Source organism: Perognathus longimembris, chromosome 3 (genome assembly GCF_023159225.1).
Source record: "Perognathus longimembris pacificus isolate PPM17 chromosome 3, ASM2315922v1, whole genome shotgun sequence".
NCBI classification, from domain to species: domain Eukaryota; kingdom Metazoa; phylum Chordata; class Mammalia; order Rodentia; family Heteromyidae; genus Perognathus; species Perognathus longimembris.
The window spans coordinates 21,375,913-21,396,649 of NC_063163.1; the positions used below are offsets into that span (position 1 = coordinate 21,375,913).

The window sequence follows — 20,737 nt, forward strand, 5'->3', positions numbered from 1 at the left end:
GTATATACTTCATTTTCTTTCTTTTCGTATGTTAAGGCAACATCAGATGCTGACCTGAAAGAGCATATGGTTGGAATTATATTCAGCAGGAGTAAACTGACAAATTTACAAAAACAGGTTGGTGAATTGTGATTACTTTGTCTTCTTAGTTTTCTTTTGTTTTTATAGTATAAAATATTTTCTAAACTTCATGGAGTCTTTTTAGCTTTAGGTCTTTTATAGGTTCCACAGAATTTGTGTTTTATCTTTTTCTAGAGATGAATGATTATTTTTCTACACCGAATATATCACTCCAAAAAGTTTGTTAGATTTCTTACCTTGATGCTCTTACATTTCTCATTTTCAGGGAGATGACACTCAGCTCAACCAGATTGCATTTTCTTGTCCTATTTTTTTCCTTTACTTTTTTCATTAAACAGGTTAATAGAGGTAACTACAGCAGTACTAATATTTTTCAGTGTAAGTGGTTACCAGGATATTGCTAGATTTGGTGGAATGGGATGCACAAGAGTCAAAATACTAATTTTAGCGGCATTTGCTTTAGAAAAAATAACATCTTGAATTTTTTGTACTTTACATTTCTGTACATGGTTTATCTGTACTATATTCATTAACTTGGATGCTTATAAATCAAAAATAAAAGTTTTCTAAATATGCTGTGAATGCTATCAATTTTAAGAATAGAAATGTCAAAACATGCTGAATGGATTGGTTTCATATGCTAACTCTTGGGCAGAGAGAGGCATTGGTAACATATTGACAGTTTCTACACAATAAGTGATTTAATGTATTTTTATATATTTATGATTCATATATATGATATATATGATTTAATATATTTTTGTCATGTTCCCTAGCTTTACTCCATTGTTGTTAAGATGAATTTAGAGAATGATAAAATGGCTAATTAACTTGGGAATATGAGTGTTAAATAGATAACTTGCATTCTTGTCCTTTTGTTTGTTTTTCTAAGAGTAGTCAGTTTACAAATGTATGTACATTGCCTTCACATAGGTATGTGCTCACATCGTCCAAGCTATTCGCATGGAAGCCACCCGAGTTCGTGAAGAATGGGAACATGCCATATCAAGCAAAGAAAATGCCAATTCTCAACCGAATGATGAAGATGCCTCCTCTGATGCTTACTGCTTTGAGCTGCTCTCCATGGTTTTAGCATTGAGTGGTTCTAATGTCGGCCGGCAGTATCTGGCTCAACAGCTCACTCTGCTTCAGGATCTCTTTTCTCTTCTTCACACAGCTTCTCCTAGGGTCCAAAGACAGGTGACCCATCATGCCATTTACTTTTGTCCTTCATTTTTCTTGAAACACTTAAAAATAACAAGGCAAAAAAAATCACCTTAAATATGGATCTCCATATATTTTGATTAGGGCCTATATTTTAACTTTGTGTTTTAATTTTTACTTTTGACCCTTAATAGGAATACAAAAAAGCAAAATATTGTCCATTATACTAATGTATTTTGATAAAGAATATTTTGGCTATTGATTATACTCTTACCATTAAATAGATGGTGTCATTTAGTCCTATCCAAAATTAAAAAGCATCCGGGTGCCAGGAGCTCATGCCTGTAGTCCTATCTATACTCAGAAAGCTGAGATACGAGGATCCTGGTTGGAAGACAGCCTGGACAGTAAAGTCCATGAGACTTGTCTCCAAAAAGCCAGAAGTGGCGCTGTGGCTAAAATGTTAGAGCATTAGCCTTAAGCAAGAGGAGCTCAGGGACAGTGCCCAGGATCTGATTCAAGCCCCAGGACTGTCATCAGTCAACCAGTCATATTTTGTTTTGGTCGTTACTACTGTAGAAATTAAAGTGTTTAAATAATTCTTTATTTCTCAGAATTAAAATAATACTTAAGTGACATTTCTGATCTTCTCATACATAGATTTTTGACATTACAGCACATTTTTAACTAAAAAGTTTAAAATGCTAATCTTTAAATGGATTCTTTTATTTTTCTTACCAGGTAACCTCCTTACTAAGACGAGTTTTGCCTGAAGTAACCCCCAGTCGCCTGGCCAGCATCATAGGAGTGAAATCTTTGCCCCCAGCAGATATCAGTGATATCATTCACTCAACTGAAAAAGGAGATTGGAATAAACTGGGTATCTTGGACATGTTTCTAGGGTGCATTGCCAAAGCGCTCACTGTGCAACTAAAAGCCAAAGGAACCACTATCACAGGAACAGCTGGGACCACTGTGGGCAAAGGAGTTACAACAGTCACACTTCCAATGATTTTCAACTCCAGGTTTGTCACCATCCATTTCAGTACCAAAGAACAAAACTAAAACATGATTTCAAATTCGACCTTATTGGCTTTCTCAGCAAAGAGTATCCATACACAGTTGACTCATGTATAAAAAGAATATCATATGCAGTAAAAATGTCAATTTGTAATTAGGGAGTAGAAAATAAGCTGTATTTATGATGTTAAGATATTTAGATATCTATGTTGATAAAGAAGGTAGATTGCATTTCATGTATAGAAATGAACTTCAGTTTTATGTTAAGTGGATTTTACTACCATTAAAACAAATAAGCTATATAGGGAAGGAGGTAAACTTCAGATCATTAAAACTTTATGTAATTATTTTAAAATTCTTCTACAATTCCTAGAAAAAAATATATTTCTTACCTTCCTATATAAAAATACACAACCCCAAAGTTACTTTTCCAAAAGAAAAATGTTCATAGCTTTGATTGTATAAAAATGAAAAGGCCAGACACTGGTGGCTCAGACCTGTAATCCTAGCTACTCTGAAGGCTGAGATCTGAGGATCAGCATTCAGAGCGCAAGCAGGAAAGTTTCTAAGACTTATCGCCAGCAAGAAACTGCAAGTTGCTGGGCACTGGTGGCTCCTGCCTTTAATCATAGCTATTCAGGAGGCTGAGATCTGTGGATTGCAGTTCAAAGCCAGCCCAGACAGGAAAATGTATGAGACTCTAATTAACCACCAAAAAGCCAGAAGTAGAGCAGTAGGTCAAGTGGTGAAACACTAGCCTTGAGCAAAAAGGCTCAGCAACAGCACCCAGGCCCTGAGTTCAAGCCCCAGGACTTGGAAAAAATCCAAAAATAGAGGTATGACCAAAGTGGTGGAGTGCCGGCCTTGAGCGAAAAGGCCAAGCAAGAGCACTACTTCAGTAGAAGCTCCATTATTGGCACACACACATACAAACACACAAATAAATAAATGACAACATTTTTAAAAGGAAAGAAAAGAAGTCAGACACCAGTGGCTCATGCCTGTAATTCTGGCTATTCAAGGCTAAGATCAGAGGATCATAGTCAAACCCAACCTGTTGTAGGAAAGTCTGTGAGATTCTTATCTCCAGTTAAGCACCAGAAAAGTTAGAAGTAGAGCTGTGGCTCATGTGACAGAGTCCTAGCCTTGAACAAAAAAGCTCAGGGACAATATCCAGGCCCTGAGATCAAGCTTCAGAATTCACTGGCAAAAAAAAAAAAAAAAAAAGGAAAGATAGATCATCCTATTGCAGTGTTTTCAAATGCAAGCAACTAACTTACAGACATATTTAAGCTTGTATAATAGACAATGAAGAATTAAGATAATATAAGACAATAGTCAATAGAAAAAAATTAAAATTCCAGTAAATATATGAAAAACCTTACATCAGAGAAATATAGATTAAGTCATTGTAAAGTACCTTTGATGCTTGGCAACATTATATGAGAATAGACATGTTCATATAACATAAATTTCTGTAGCATTTTTGGCTAGGCATATCCTCTAACCTACCAATCTGCTTTTAAAACTTTTATTCATATCCAGAAAAGTATATTTGTACTTGTAATGGTAGAAAATTTGACACTTCTGGAAGTGAAAAATTATAGATCCACTAAAGATAGAAAGATTGCAGTTCAAGGCCAACCCAGGTTAAAAATAACAACAACAAAACTTGGTAAAAACCCGTTTCCAAAACAAGCAAGGTATGGTGGTATATGCCTGTATACCAGCTACCTTGGTAGGGAGTAGGGAAGTAGGAGAGTCATGAAGCAAAGCTGGCCTGAGTAAGATTGAGGCCCTATCTGAAAAATAACTAAAGCAAAATGGGCTGAGGTGGGTATGGCTTAAATGGTAGAGCACTTGGTCCTGGCATTCAAATCCCAGTACCACCAAAAACCAACTTTTGGCTAACAAACAGGAGACCACATTTTGTGTCCACAATTAATTAATTGACTTTGGCTGTGAAATTTCTTCATATCCTCCACATCACTGTACCTTTTTCTGATAGACTATTGGCTTTTTTGTTGTAGCCTTTTCCTACAAAACAATATAGTCCCCAATTAAGCAATCACTGGACACTTTGAACCACTTAACAGGCAAACTAAATGATGACTTTCATACAATTTAGGTATCTTACACCTTTTTAGAAGAAAGCAATTCTGGTGACTATTTGGACTGAATAAAATTTACTTTTTAATTTTAAAAAATTATAGAACTAGTCCATGACAAGAGTTAAAACCACATTTTCCTTTGCTTCCTTCATATAGACAGTTTACTAGGCAAAAAAAAATGTGGGTTCAACCAAGCAGTACTGTGCACATTGATGGAGTTGCTTTATATTCTGGCAAGTGTCTTGTGATCTCCATGCTCACTAGAAACAGACAGTTGGTACTTGGAGTATCAGCAAACATAAAAATATTGTGAAAAAAATATTTGGCAAGGAATATAAATCAGTATAGTTGCTCTCTTTAAAGGAGAGACTTGAGGTAATGTTTTTGTTTTTTCTTTAGAAGTTTTAATTATCTGAGTTGGTGGTATTCATAAGTAATCCCACTCTAGAGAACAAGGCAGGAATGGTGAGTTTAATAGAAACTGGGGTGCACAGCAAGACCCTGTCTATAAATGCATACACATACACACACACATATACATGCTGTATACTGAAGTAAAATTTTTATCCTTCTTATTGGTACAACTACGAAATGACTTGTTTCATAAGTGCTGATTTCTCTTTTTAGTTACCTTCGACGAGGTGAAAGTCATTGGTGGATGAAGGGCTCAACTCCTACTCAGATCTCAGAAATTATCATTAAACTTATTAAGGATATGGCAGCAGTAAGTTCCATTCTTTTGTTATAGCTATGAGGTGCAACAGGATCTGATTGACACCAAGCAGCTTTGCCTGCTGAATTGAAAGGAAGATACTACTACTGTACTGAAGACTACTCTTAGTATGTTTAACTACTTTGCGATTGGTGTTTCAGTGAGCAATCCATTTGTTGTTAATATAAACTATTTGCATTTCACACTGTCCAGTTAACTTGAGAATTATTTAAGTCTTCCAAGGCTTTGATGTACTCTTTCTGGCCTAACAAAGACCATAAGATAGAAAGAAAAAAAGTAAAAGGTTCTGATTCTTAGCCTATTCATAGTTTATAAAGCTTATTAATATCCTGTGAATATTGCCATAAGATGCTGGCTTTAGAGGAAAATCTGGGAGTATGAAGAACAAGGATTTACTTCACAGAGTACCTGACTTTTCTCAGTTGTTCCATAGTAACAGTTTCTTTAAATTTCCTTGTATTTCCAGAAGGTAACATGAGAAAGACAAGCAGAATAGAAATAGCTCCCAGAGAGGCAGGGAGCAAGGCATTTTAAGAGAAGAAATTGAATTGCCGTTTAACAGATTGAAAACATGGGGATGTTGGAAATGGAAGGCTATTTATTCCTGGGGAAAGACATACTTTTTCCAATAGTATGCACAGCTTCTCAACTTTTGTGGCAAACAGACTTTCTGAGAATGCTTACTGAATGAAAATGATTAAAGAAGAACATTTGGAACAACTAAATTCTATAATAGTTAAATATTGATTTAAAAGAATCAATATAGCTACACAGCTATATTATATACCTAAGATCCTCGGAAAAAATACAGCATAGCACATAAAAGTAATTATAGTTAAACTTATATGTCGCTGTTGAGATCTAGTAATACCATCTAGAGCATATAGCTATAGCTATGTAAGTTTCATGTTAAATAACATGGTTTTATGACCAAAATTTCTCAGTCATGCATACCTTAGTACTTATATTTTTTTAACTTTTATTTTATTTTTTTTAATTTTTATTATCAAACTGATGTACAGAGAGGTTACATTTTCATACTTTAGGCAATGGATACACTTCTTGTACTGTTTGTTACCTCATCCCTCATTCCCCCCTCCCCCCTCTCCCTTTCCCTTTCCCCCCATGAGTTGTTCAGTTCATTTACACCAAACAGTTTTGCATACAACTCTGAAACAAATCGCCCTTGACTCTACAGGAAAAGCATATTGAAACTTTAGATTCTTACTTACTTTTTTTGTTTTTGCAAGTCCTGGAGCTTGGGATTCAGGGCCTGAGCACTGTCCCTGGCTTATTTTTGCTCAAGGCTAGCAACTTCTTGAGCCACAGCACCACTTCCGGCTTTTTTTGTGTATGTGGTGATGAGGAATCATGCAAAGCAAGCACTCCAGTACTAAGCCACATTCCTAGCCCCAGATTCTTATTTACTTTTATGTCATCAAAAAACATTGTTTGGAAGTTGATTTTTTTTCATAATATTGTAAAGGATTTTTACTTTTAAATCTGTGCCTCTTCATAGTCTTACTGCAAGTAAATCTCTACATTTATTTTAAGATATGTTATTTAATAGGAAGAGTTTACAGTGATAATGGACTTATGGTCACTTATTAAAATATGTGTCCTGCTTAATAGGGTCATCTGTCAGAGGCTTGGTCCCGAGTGACAAAAAATGCTATTGCAGAAACTATCATCGCCTTGACCAAGATGGAAGAAGAATTTAGGTCTCCAGTGAGATGCATTGCAACAACTAGAGTAGGTTTTCATTGTGTCTTTTGTTTGTTTGTTTGTTCTATATACTTACATGTTCTTTTTCTATAACAGATTTGAACAAATTCTGATCATCCAGTGAGATTAATTTGTATTTTTAACTAATATATTTATTGAAAAACCAAAAAGAAAGTAAAAGGCCTTTATGAATTAGGGATAAAATATGGTAGTCATTACTGTTCACTCTTAGGTGTTCTGCATCACTATTTTTGTTATTAAAGAAGCTAAGAATGTGCTGTTTAGAAAGACTAAATTGCATAGTGTGTATTTTTTTTCATATGACCTATTTATTGTAGATTACTGCAGTAAATTTAGTAGTAGTATTCTGTGACAGACTGATCATTTTTCAATGACAAGGCACCTTCCTTCTCCTTTTTATATGGTCCAATTGTTTCTAATGAAGAATCCTGCCTTCTAGGTAGGTCATACTTTTAAAAACTGAAAACTGTGGGCTGGGGATATAGCCTAGTGGCAAGAGTGCCTGCCTCGGATACACGAGGCCCTAGGTTCGATTCCCCAGCACCACATATACAGAAAACGGCCAGAAGCGGTGCTGTGGCTCAAGTGGCAGAGTGCTAGCCTTGAGCAAAAAGAAGCCAGGGACAGTGCTCAGGCCCTGAGTCCAAGGCCCAGGACTGGCCAAAAAAAAAAAAAAAAAAACTGAAAACTGTGCACCAGTGGTAGGGTAGGGTCAGAATTTTTGAGGAAGTCACATTGGATTCTTCAAATGAGACATCTATAGTAAGTTCTAACATCAAATGTCATGTACCATATAATTCCAAAGAGACTTGAGATTTTGTCGTAGTAGAGAAGCATTAGGAAGAAGTGAACAGCAATAGAATTGTATAGGTTCATCCTTCGAAATCTAGAACAGAAAGTACATCGTATTTTCCTGGGGCAGAGAAAACCAGGTTATGGCTCCAGTGAGTGGCACTCGTGAAGGGAGTGTATTCCATAGTCATCCTTTTCTACCACTCGTGAATTCCTTTCTTTGATTCGACATTCTCTTTGTTCCTGTGTCCGTTATTTTCTTTTTCTGTTGTTTCTGTCCCTAGTTTTCTATATCTCTGTTCTCTTTTTCCAATGATGTTCATATGCATTTCATAGAGTTGAACCAGTTAAATAATATTCTGCTTTTTCATTAATGAAGGACCGTATTGTTCCATGTAAACTGAAGCTTAAGCTCTAAAAACTATTTTTGAGGGCAATTTTCCAAAGTTTATTAGGTACTTATTTCTGACATAGTATACCAAGTAAATGCTAAGCCTTTTGAAGCTACAGAAACTTCTAAGATATAAACACTCTATCTGGAATGTTATGTATCCATATACTCACAGGACTATGCAAAACTAAAAAAACATACCTTCTTTGGAATTTAGTGCCTTAGGAGTATGGTACTAGATATGCAGAGGACACTGAAATAGGAAATTTAATATGTAAATTATTCTTTTAAATGTTTCACTATATAAGCCAATAAAGGATAATTTCATATGTTAGTAGAAAAGAGGATAGTTCATGAGAGAAGCAGTCACTGTTGTGTAAATTTTTGAATGCATGGCACATGACAGAGTATACTTGGTACCACATCACATGAATGAGTGCCTTTGAGTATCTGTACATTTCCAGTTCAACGTTTATTGAACTGTTGTGACGAGTCAAGCAGTCAGTATTCTGTAAGTGAGGCAGTTTTCCTTCTCAACAGCTCTGGCTTGCTCTAGCATCCTTGTGTGTTCTGGATCAGGACCATGTGGATCGCCTCTCCTCGGGAAGATGGATGGGGAAGGATGGGCAACAAAAACAAATGGTAAGAATTATTGTATCAGAAACTATCTTAAGTTTCTTTATCCTCAGCTTTACAAGGAAAAAACAAGCAAGTCAAAGTATACAACTAGTGATACAGCTTAAAAATTACGTTCAAATTAGCCAAATTTATCTTATGAATCTGTTTAACTTAGCATCCCTTCTTCACCTCTGAGTAGCTAGGATTACAGGCATGAGCCACCAGGGCCCAGCCAATATTCAGGTTTTAAATAGTGTTTTCTTCATTTAGCGTACAGAATATTTGGCTTATATAATGGGAAACCATTTATTAAATCACTAAACAAATACATATTTTGATGTTTTACTGACCATTTAACTTGTGTATAGTACATTAGACTTTAACTATTTTTTGAGATTTTTATAGTCCAGTTTATTTGTCATAGTTCTGTTTCAACATTCAGGTTCTAAAAATCTTAGTAGTCTTGGGAATAATATTGCAGTTAAAAATTAACCATAGTTACTTAAGTTTGTGTGTCTAAGGCTTTCTTTTTAGTTTAATGTAACCTGTGGAATTGTCTTATTGTAGCCTATGTGTGATAACCATGATGATGGTGAAACTGCAGCTATTATTTTATGCAATATTTGTGGAAATTTGTGTACTGACTGTGACAGATTCCTCCATCTTCATCGACGGACCAAAACTCACCAAAGACAGGTAAAGATACTGATCCTTATATCTAGAACAAAGGTCTGTTGCAGAAGATACATTTAATTAATAATTTTGAAATAAATGTGGAAAAGAATGGTAAGGAAGGTGCTTTGGTATCAATGACCTTAATTGAGGTCCTGTTTCAGTTATCAACTGTAAATTGAGCTAACTTTTCCAAGACTAAGGATTCACATTTATTAAAAGGGGGCTATTATAAAGATTGTAAATACCTGGAACTTCTTACAGTACTTAAATGAAAATCCTTTTCTTAAGTAAATTTTATATTCCTTTCATAGTGGCTTGTATGTTTATTTTCCCTTTTCTTCAATGAAATAATAGGTCTTCAAAGAAGAAGAAGAAGCTATAAAGGTTGACCTTCATGAAGGTTGTGGTAGGACCAAATTGTTCTGGCTGATGGCACTAGCCGATTCTAAAACAATGAAGGCAATGGTGGAATTCCGAGAACATACTGGTGAGAGATTTAAAAATTGAAATATACCTTAGAGAAAAAAATGAGCTATGCTTATAGATTATGACTAAAGTAGGTATTAGTCTATCAGGAATAAAAAAAATGGAGTGATTCTCTGTTCTAATGTTTATTTATGGTATTTATTGACAAAGTATTCTGACTCAAAGTCAGGAAACTTACTTGGTCCCTAAAGGGTTGTGTGACCTTGGGCAAGTCATTTAACATCTTAGGAACAAATGAGGACTTATTTCTGAAATGAAGCTGCTGTACTATTTGTCTTTGTAGGAGGGAGAATCCCTCCATCTGTGTGTGCTGAACACAGGATGCACTGCTATTGGTGTCCCTCCCACCCTCCTCACCTCCCTTCTGTTGGTTGCAGCCCCACAATCAAAGTTCTGCCCTGTATGATCACTGTGATCTCTTTTAACTGTAGGGTTTTGATTTTGTACTATATTGATTCATTTTATAGACCAAGAAGAATAAGGCTTTTTAATAGAATAATTCCATTAATATGAGTAATCAAATAACAAAGATGAATAATTATTGCTATGAAAAAGTAACACACATTTTTGTTCTGTTTTTGTGTTTGAATTCATGACCTCACATTCTCACTCAGTTTTTTCACTCAAGGCTGACACTACCACTTGAGGAACACCTCCACTTCTGGTTTTTACTGATTGTCTTCCTCCAGCCAACTTCAGTCCTCCATTTTCAGATCTCAGAACTCAGCTTTCTTAGTAGCTAGGATTATAGGCATGAGCTACTAGCACCCAGCAAAGCAGTTTTCATTTCACTCTTTGTCTAAAGAAATCTTATATATCCCTAGCTTAATGTTACATTAATCATACAAATTCTCAATTTGTAGCAGAGCTGTAGTCTACCATTTGTCTTACTTATTCAAACTGCTGATGTTGGAGGTTAGCACACATCTGAACAAGTTAACTATAAATATGAGTAATTGTAGGACCTATAATAAGGAATTTGAGAGAAGTATGTAACAGCTATTCTAAAAATAACATAAGAAAGGTAAAAGATATAAGAAAATTAAAATAGTTAACCTCTTCTTGATGCTTGATAAAACTGGCTTTACATACATTTACATTTGAGAAAGAAATTCTTACTGTTTATTGTAGAGACCTACATGTTAAAAAACATTTTTCCTCATTGTTGATTTTTTTTTCTTCTTATAATCTTTCAGTAGTGTATATTAGCTTAACAGTGAGATGTTGAATCATCCTCATACTCATGATATAAACTACCGTTTTGGAAAATATTTTACTGAATTGAGTGTAGCAACAATATTTACAAATTATGTACTTGTGTTTGAAAGTGAGCACCGGAGCCTGACATGGTGGCATACACTTATAAGCCCAACACTCAGGAAGTTGAGTCATGAAAACATATTCAAGGTCAACTAGATTACCTAGTGAGACCCTGTCTCAAAAAAATAAAAAAAAAGAAAGATTGTTTTATAATTTTCAAGGTTTTAGGATTTTTTACTTTATTTTTGTTGTATGCTATGCTATGTTTTCTGCTATTTATATAAATATTTTAACATTTTATCATTATATAAAATATGCTGATTTCCCTACTGTATTCTGTATATTTCAGTATCTTTGATGTTTATATTTATCTAGAATTATGCATTTGGAATGAAGGGCTTGCCAGACATGCTAAGTACATTAACATGAGTACATGAATCGTCTATTTCTTTCACTAAAAGTCAAGAGTTTTTTTTTTATTTAGTTTCTTATCACCTTTTGGGGATCTTTATAATCAGGGAAATTTACAACCCTTGGCTAATTTCCCAATAATGGCAACCAATGCAAATCTTGTTTACTTTATTGATGTATTTACTTTTATTTATTTTTTATTGTTGTTATTCAGTAGTTGTACAAAGGGGTTACAATTGCATAAGTCAGGTTTTCCCCCACTTCCCCCTTCTGTCCCTACCCTCAAGTTACACAGTTCATTTTTTTACCTGAACATGGAATATAATGACTGTATTTGCTTACCCTTCCTCCTCCATTCCTGTTGGCTTTTTTAAAGTAGTTATATTGCAGTATATAGAAGTCATGTCCTGAAGGCAAGTTTTTTCTTTTTCTCTTTGAACCTAGGTAAACCTACCACAAGTAGCTCAGAAGCGTGCCGTTTCTGTGGGTCCAGGAGTGGAACAGAGTTATCTGCAGTTGGCAGTGTTTGTTCTGATGCAGATTGCCAGGTGTGTAGACAGTTACCATGCCCCAGGGAACACCTCTATTTAATAGAAAAACGAACTCAGCCTCAGCTCAGTTACATTTTGTCAAGTGTTAAATTCTTCGTCAAATCCAGAAATGCATCAAATAAGGCTCTGAAACACAAGCCAAACTTTTTATGTGTTTCTTATGATTATAATTATTTAATATGTTCTTTCGTGCTAATTGTAATTAAAATATCTGTGGACTGTAGTTTCTTTACTTTTAAAATTTATTTCCTTATAATGTTTCTAGTAGCTGAGCATTCTTGAGTCTTGAAAATGTATACATATATTCCGTGCTATCCAAATTTTCTCAGCTCCTCTAATAATAACTTGGATAATGCTGAGTACCAGACTCATATCTATAATCTTAGCTTCTCAAGACCATGATCTGGGGATTGTGGTTCAAAGCCAGCCCAGACAAGAAAGGCGGCCAGGCTCTTATCTCCAATTAACCACCAAAAAGCCAGAAGTGGAGCTGTGGCTCAAGTGGCTAAGTGCCTAGCCTTGAGTACAAAAGCTCAGGGACAGTGTCTAGGTCCTGAGTTCAAACCACCCAGGACTACTGCAAAAAAAAAAACAACAATTGGATGAATCTCAAGATAATGAGAGCTACCTATGGGCTTTTGTTGGTTTGACCCCTCTTTCGGTGAAGGCATAGTAAGTGAGAGATTATACAACAGAAACTTTTGGCCTGCATGATGGCAGATTATAATTTTACATTGTACCAGCATTTTTTTTATGTGGATAGGAATTTTTTTTAACAACATTAAAAACAGGGTCACTAATCCTAATACACATTCAAGGAAAGGATTATTGTTGTTAATGAGCATTCCCCTTAGGAAAGTAGTTTTACAAAATTAATATAGGTATAACTAGTAGTATATATGCCTTTTTATCATGGTATACCATTGTGATTCATTTTTCCTAGGAATATGCTAAGATAGCCTGTAGCAAGACACATCCTTGTGGCCATCCATGTGGTGGTGTTAAAAATGAAGAACATTGTTTGCCTTGTCTGCATGGCTGCGATAAAAGTGCCACAACACTGAAGCAAGATGCAGATGACATGTGCATGATATGTTTCACCGAAGCACTCTCAGCAGCACCGGCCATTCAGGTGTCTCAGCTTTTATTTATTTATTTATTTATTTATTGTCAAACTGATATACAGAGCGGTTACAGTTTCATACGTTAGGCTTTAGATACATTTCTTGTACTGTTTGTTACCTCCTCCCTCATTCCCCTCTCCCCCCTCCCCCTTTCCCTTTCCCCCCATGAGTTGTTCAGTAGATTTACACTAAACAGTTTTGCAAGTATTGCTTTTGTAATTGTTTGTCTATACCTTGATTTTTATGTGGGAAATTAGAAATATAGTTGTCAAGTACAGAAATGATTGATATCTTTTATTACTGGGCAAAAATATGTCCTATGTTAAGGAGAAAAATCTGTTCATATTCTGCTTCCAGTTTTGTGTAACCTACTTAGTTGTGATTTCTGTGAGTCCATGTAACCAACAGCACAAAATGTTCAGAAGGAGGACATGATTACATAATCAGAGAGCTATTTTCTTGGTTTCTGAAATGCCGACTATTTCATAGCATTACATAATTGATCTATTCATATTTCCATACCAGTTTAGTGTTTGATTGATTTTGAACTAATGAATCCTCCTTGAAAAATCTTGTTAGTGATTTCTTAATTCTTTATCAGTATTACTTCAAAAATCTTACTTCTTTGTCAGTAATTTTTTTCTATGAAATACAAAATTAAATAACTATATTTTTCCCTAACACAGATTGCTTTCTAGGTAGTTTTTATATAAGTGGTATTAATATTTTGGGGGTAAAATTAGGAGAAATTGAGGGTAATAAAGCCCCATACGTAATAACGAAGTACTGAAATTTCATTCCACTTAATTCCTTGATTTTACTCGTAATGTATCTCAAGTAACATTTTACAATGTACAATAGTCTGCTAGTTAATCAGTGTTTATTATTTACTACATTTGCTTACATCCTTCTTATTTATTTAAAGCTGGACTGTAGTCATGTGTTCCACATGCAATGCTGTCGGCGAGTTTTGGAAAACAGATGGCTTGGTCCAAGGATAACATTTGGATTTATATCTTGTCCCATTTGCAAGGTATGGAATAAACCTGAAATTATCTACTTCCTCTTTCTTTTCCATTTTAGCTCCATCTCTCAAGATAAAGAATTATCATTTCTTGGTGTCCTTCCATTTGGTTTTTATGCCCCCGACCCCCATCAGTTTCTTCCCCCCTCATCTAAGTAATAATAATAGCATAAGATCTCTGTAGCTGCTATTAAAAACTGGTAATAGTGATTCAACATACTGAATGATGTAAACATCATTTTCAAACCTCCTGAGAGTTTTATCTCTTGATATGGTGACTACCAATTAAAAAAAAAGATCCTCCTATTCTTACTAAAGAATTGAAGCTTGATCTTTAATATTAGTAGAAGAGATTGTTTTGAAGTAGATTAAAATAAGGAGAAATGCTTAGCATTTGACAGATTTCTATGGATGATGTGCTTTTCTACAAAAAGTAGTAACCAAAGTAGGAACTTGTTTTCAAAACTATTTGCAATTAATAACATACTGATGATAAAGAGAATGTAGCAAGGCCTTCTCTCTTCTCTAGTCCTTTGTTCTGTTAATTTCTACTTGTTTTTAATCTTTATATTTGCAAGCTACTATAAAGTGTTTCACATGAGAAGACTTACCACATCATTGCTTAAACTGAGGAGTAATTAAACAGATTAATTTAACAGTGTTTTTTTCTCCTCATGTGGTACCACAGAGAAAAGTAACATTTATGAGGCTAGAAAAAGGTACATCAAGGTGGGGAAGAAAATAACTACTTGCTCATCTCATTCACCTGACAACACTGCCTGATCTCCATAGAGCCAAAGCCCCCTACACACACACACACACACACACACACACACACACACACACACACACAATATGAGTGTGTCACATTTGTGGCATCAAGGAAATCTTTTTTTTTTTTTAATTTTTATTGTCAAACTGATAGAGTGGTTATAGTTTCATACATTAGGCATTGGATACATTTCTTGTACTGTTTGTTACCCCCCTCCCTCATTCCCCCCCTTTCCCTTCCCCCCCATGAGTTGTTCAGTAGATTTACACCAAACAGTTTTGCAAGTATTGCTTTTGTAATCGTCTGTCTTTTTTACCCTGTGTCTCTCGATTTTGGTATTCCCGTTCAGTTTCCTAGTTCTAATACCTGTATACACAGTTTCCAATGTACTCAGATAAGATACAGAGATAGTGCAGGTACAACCACAGGAAGGGGATACAAGAGGATCTTCAACAATAGAAGCTACGGTTTCACATTGCATGTTGAAAGTAATTACAACAGTGATATAACAGGTTTCTAGTAGGAATGTAAACTGGTTCAGTCACTCTGGAAAGCAGTATGGAGATTCCTCAGGAGGCTAAGCAGAGAGCTCCCCTATGACCCAGCAGCCCCACTTTTGAGCATCTACCCAAAAGACCACAAACAGGAACACACTAAAGCCACCAGCAAAACAATGTTCATCACAGCACAATTTGTCATAGCTAGAATTTGGAACCAACCCAGATGCCCTTCAGTAGACAAATGGATCAGGAAAATGTAGTACATATACACAATGGAAATTTTTTGCCTCTATCAGAAAGAATGACATTGCCCCATTTGTAAGGAAATGGAAGGACTTGGAAAAAATTATACTAAGTGAAGTGAGCCAGACCCAAAGAAACATGGACTCTATGGTCTCCCTCATAGGGAATAATTAGCACAGGTTTAGGCTAGTCACAGCAGAGGATCACAAGAGCCCAATAGCTATAACCTTATGAACACAAAAGATGATGCTAAGTGAAATCAAGGAAATCTTTAGTCCCAGAACTGCTAAGGCATTATGAGACATTCAGACTTGGGATATGGGAAGCTAAAAATAAGGAATTTTCATGCTCTAGTCTCATTTGTCCTTAGGAAAACGTGTGCTTGTGAGGAATTTACAGAATTATTATTTAGTACCATCTTACAGAGAAAAGGTTAACAGAACTTTATATTCTGGCACAGTGCTTATCACGTATGTATATATAAGGTCTGAGGAATTAATGAGTGATTCTGGTATAGCATGACCTTTTGTCTTTCAGAACAAAATTAATCATATAGTATTAAAAGACCTACTTGATCCAATAAAAGAACTCTATGAGGATGTCAGAAGAAAAGCCTTAATGAGATTAGAATATGAAGGTCTGCATAAGAGTGAAGCTATCACAACACCTGGTGTGAGGTTTTACAATGATCCAGCTGGCTATGCCATGAATAGATATGCATATTATGTTTGCTACAAATGCAGAAAGGTAAGCTATAAATTGAGCTAAGAGGTTGTAAGAGATGTATATATTTTTAGATTATTTTATCGTAATTTGAAGTTGAAAGTAAGAAAAAGGAATTTAGTTTGACGCTTCAAGTTGAACTTTTTTGCTTAATTTGTTTTGTAATCTTTTCCTAGGCATTTTCCAAAACATGTACTTCTGTACAAAAAACGTCTCATTAGTAATAACCTCCTGTTTGCTAGTACAGGTGGTTCTTAAACTTCTCTCACTTCACTGTTAACCATTCCTTTCTTAAAATCCTTCTATTTCCAGCAAAGCATTCTTTTGATGTCTTCCTTCCTTTGTGGTCATTTGTCTTTAATTGCTTTATCCGTTACTTTTCCTTTACCCTTACTTCTTTTCCCTCTAATTCTACAACGTTCATGTGTCTGTTCATATATTCATCAGTCTTGACTCCCTCTATATCTATAATCTTATAAGCTTTGTCAATTCTGTCTCTAAATTTCTGTTGAGTCTTTTCTTCAACTCTATTTTCATTTGTAATTCTAGTACCCTTCTTACCAGCTCTTAGGTGATACCCTTAAGCCTCCATTCCATCCTTTTCACATACATGCACTGCCACTGGAGGCTTCATATTTCTGGATCTCAAATCTAATTATTGAGTTTATTCTTCTGCTTATAATCTTGTAGCCTTATCTCTCCAGTCTCCTCCCCAGGTATGGTGCCATTCTACTCAGTGTTACAACATACTGGACAGCTTACATTTCAGCAGTGTTGACTCCCAGAAGGCTCTATGGCACTGTGCAGGAGGTTGCTCTTGTTGGAATGTTCTCTGCTTCCTACTACATGTTTTACTCTGCCAGCCACATCTATTCCATACGCATGTATGTGGTCAAGTCTGTCACTTCCTACTTCAGGATTCTACTTGGAGTTTACCTCCTTAGTAATGTATGTGCCCCCAACTCCTTACCGTCAACCACCCTCAAACACAGTTTTGCTGTTTTGCAGGTATTCATCATAGCACTCAACCTACACTATATTACTAGTTTATCTATCTCTTTGCCCCACTTGGGAAGTTCTATGAAAACAGACTATTTTTTTCATTTCACTTTCCCTACTTGACAATACCAAGGTAATTAGAAAATGAATAAAGAATGAATGAAAGATACATATGTATCTTTCTTATTACATATGCTATGTAATAAAAAGAAAATACAGTTAAGAAGTAGAAGGCTAAGTATGTAGGTGATAGCCAGAAAGGCAGATAAATAACATACATGCAACAGTGTACATTTGTGAAACTTGTATTCATACAAATACTATTTCTGCATATTTGTAGTAAGCATCATAACCAAATATTGTACCAGTCAAATGTTTAGGAAGCCAAATGGAGAATATCAAAAGGTAAATAAATGGCTTGAATACCCAACTAGGTCCCAAGATAAATTGAAATCTTTGTAGGGCCAGATTTAGTTCGTCGATGACCATTTATAACCACTGTGTCAATGGAACCTGGCTTTTAACCTGTTTTTCTAGTACAAATAATAGGTTTTTATTGACTCATCTTGTTTATTCCAAATTTTGATTTCGCTTTTTAGATGTGATGTGCATGCAAATTGTCCCAATTTCCTGGCCTCATTTTTTTTGTGCCCTAAGCAAACACAAGTAAATCATCTATCATGATAATTTCATTTTCTCAAGTGTCTATACCCTGAGTACAGTGTAGCTTTAAGTATGAGTAGTATTCTGAATAGAATTACCAAATTTTCATTTTGTTTTGTTTTGTTTTGTTTGTGCCAGTCCTGGGGCTTGAACTCAGGATGTGGGAACTGTCCCTGTGCTCAAGGCTATAGCATTCTCCACTTGAGCCACAGCTTCTAGTTCTAGCTTTTGTTTTAGGGGTTTTTGTTTGTTCGTTTGTTTAGTTGGTTGGGTTTTGGTAGTTACTTAGAGTTAAGAGTCTCCGGCTTTTCCTGCCTGGGCTTCAAACCATGATTCTCAGATCTCAACCTCCTGAGTAGTTTAGGATTACAGACAGAAGCCACCAGCACCCAGCTGGTGTTCTACAGTATTTGTTCTACAGTATTATAATTTTGGAATTAACAGCATATCTTATTCAGTAGAAGGGCATGTGTTGTTTGATATTCAAAAATAAGAAAAACTACTCAATGACTGCCTTGTATTTTACTGCTTAACCTTATGTGTGATATTTATTTGAATGTTATAATTCTGTTATCACTTTGTTGTGACAATGATGTTATGAAAAGCATGACTCCATTCCAGAATTGAGATCATTTTAAACTATTTCTTATCCTGATCTATACTATTATATAGTCAATGAACAGGCATTTGAACACATAGCATTTGTAAGGGATTGGATGGGAACAGTATTTCTAAGACCCTGTTGGTTTTTATTACACCCACCCCAAAATGTCCTTTTTTCCTGACATCACCGACATGTGGTCTCTCCACAGGCATATTTTGGTGGGGAAGCTCGCTGTGACGCTGAAGCTGGGCAAGGGGATGATTACGACCCCAGAGAGCTCATCTGTGGCGCCTGTTCTGATGTGTCCAGGGCTCAGGTGGGCACAATGTTTTATTAGGAGAGATTTGAAAGGTCAAAACTGTGTTCTTAAAATAATAATATCCAGGGGCTGGGGATATAGCCTAGTGGCAAGAGTGCCTGCCTCGGATACACGAGGCCCTAGGTTCGATTCCCCAGCACCACATATACAGAAAACGGCCAGAAGCAGCGCTGTGGCTCAAGTGGCAGAGTGCTAGCCTTGAGCGGGAAGAAGCCAGGGACAGTGCTCAGGCCCTGAGTCCAAGGCCCAGGACTGGCCAAAAATAATAATAATAATAATAATAATAATAATATCCAATATAACCAAGTTCCTCCTTACTTGATGTGTTCTGATATTTATTCAGCTTTGAATACTTCTCCAAATTGTTTCATATTTATTACTTCTTTTGGATGTTTTCATTTTAAACTCAATCTTCTATGAAATGGTGACATTCAAACAACAAATAACATTGCTTATTTTACTAATCCTGTGGTCAACCTTTCGTATTTTCTCTTTAATGAATTCTGCACATGTATACTAGTAAGATTGGGAAATGGGGTAAAATACTATCAATTTTTAGTTTAACAGACTAATTTGCTCTCATAAGGAAATTAAGCATATTGCGTATTAGTCAGATTGGTTGTACTAGAAATAGAGCTAAGACTTTGGACTTGTCCAGACCATTTGAGAAAAACCATATATTAATGATTTCATTTTTAACAAATGGATTATCAATTTTCAGAGATGTGTACTCTCAAAATATGAACTAATGAATTATGTATATGACTATATAAAGTAGAGATGAGGCAGGCTCACTGTAATTTTTTTGTGTTCCTTCTTTTGCTGTAGATGTGTCCCAAACATGGAACAGACTTTTTGGAATATAAGTGTCGCTACTGCTGTTCAGTAGCTGTCTTTTTCTGTTTTGGTACGACACATTTCTGTAATGCTTGTCATGATGATTTTCAAAGAATGACTAGTATTCCTAAGGAAGAACTTCCACACTGTCCTGCAGGTATGTTTTCAATATTTTAACATCACAATTATTATCTGTGTAATATTTAGTTTAAAGATTACAGGAGAATGCTGTTTCAAAAGATGGCAACCTAATTCAAAGTAACCTAAAGTATTAATGGGAATAAATACCCCTAACCTGTGTTACTAGTATACAGTAAGGAAATGGCTAAGACCAAAAACTACGTACCATAAAACTGAGTTTCTTTGTGCTAATGTAGAAAGATCTCTAGGAGATTTTTTTAAAATTTCAACAAGTTACACCCAGTCTATGTTGTCTTTATTTAAAAAAAAGAAAAGGAGGAGAAAAAGAGACTAGAATAGTTCCTTGTGGACACTTGAGGAAAAAGTTAAAATGCTCAGGATGCTTAGAATTCAGACATTTGATTCATTTTTTCCATAACACCTCCAAACTTACACTAAAGACATATCACCTTTCAACAAGCCTAAAGTTTTGTCTTGTCATGTAAATGAAGCACATGAACTTTTACTTTGCTTTTTTGGGCATCATTTGCTTTGGGGGAAGCATATTTTCACAAAACTAAAGCACTCAGCAGATCATACAATTTAAACAAAACTAGAAACACCGTACATATGAAACTGTAACCCCTCTGTACTTCACTTTAACAATAAAGTTTTAAAAAAAAAAAACTGGAAACAACGCACAGCTTCTCCACATGCACTGAAATGCATAATGTGCACAGGTGAAGTTAATAAGTTTGGAGCTTGATTTT

At 35.4% G+C, this 20,737-nt stretch overlaps 1 protein-coding gene across 9 annotated transcripts in view; it reads left to right on the forward strand.

The window, feature by feature from the left end:
* Positions 1–20,737, forward strand: part of Mycbp2 (MYC binding protein 2) — a 225,101-nt gene that overhangs the window by 198,715 nt on the left and 5,649 nt on the right. For all 9 annotated transcript variants that reach the window (XM_048341209.1, XM_048341210.1, XM_048341212.1 and 6 more), the window contains 14 exons: positions 37–117; positions 1,015–1,281; positions 1,987–2,270; positions 5,004–5,100; positions 6,742–6,861; positions 8,579–8,680; positions 9,224–9,352; positions 9,686–9,818; positions 11,933–12,036; positions 12,983–13,171; positions 14,089–14,196; positions 16,240–16,449; positions 18,900–19,007; positions 19,839–20,004. In XM_048341209.1, coding sequence (XP_048197166.1) covers positions 37–117; positions 1,015–1,281; positions 1,987–2,270; positions 5,004–5,100; positions 6,742–6,861; positions 8,579–8,680; positions 9,224–9,352; positions 9,686–9,818; positions 11,933–12,036; positions 12,983–13,171; positions 14,089–14,196; positions 16,240–16,449; positions 18,900–19,007; positions 19,839–20,004 — 2,098 coding nt within the window. The remainder of the gene's footprint in view (positions 1–36; positions 118–1,014; positions 1,282–1,986; positions 2,271–5,003; positions 5,101–6,741; positions 6,862–8,578; positions 8,681–9,223; positions 9,353–9,685; positions 9,819–11,932; positions 12,037–12,982; positions 13,172–14,088; positions 14,197–16,239; positions 16,450–18,899; positions 19,008–19,838; positions 20,005–20,737) is intronic.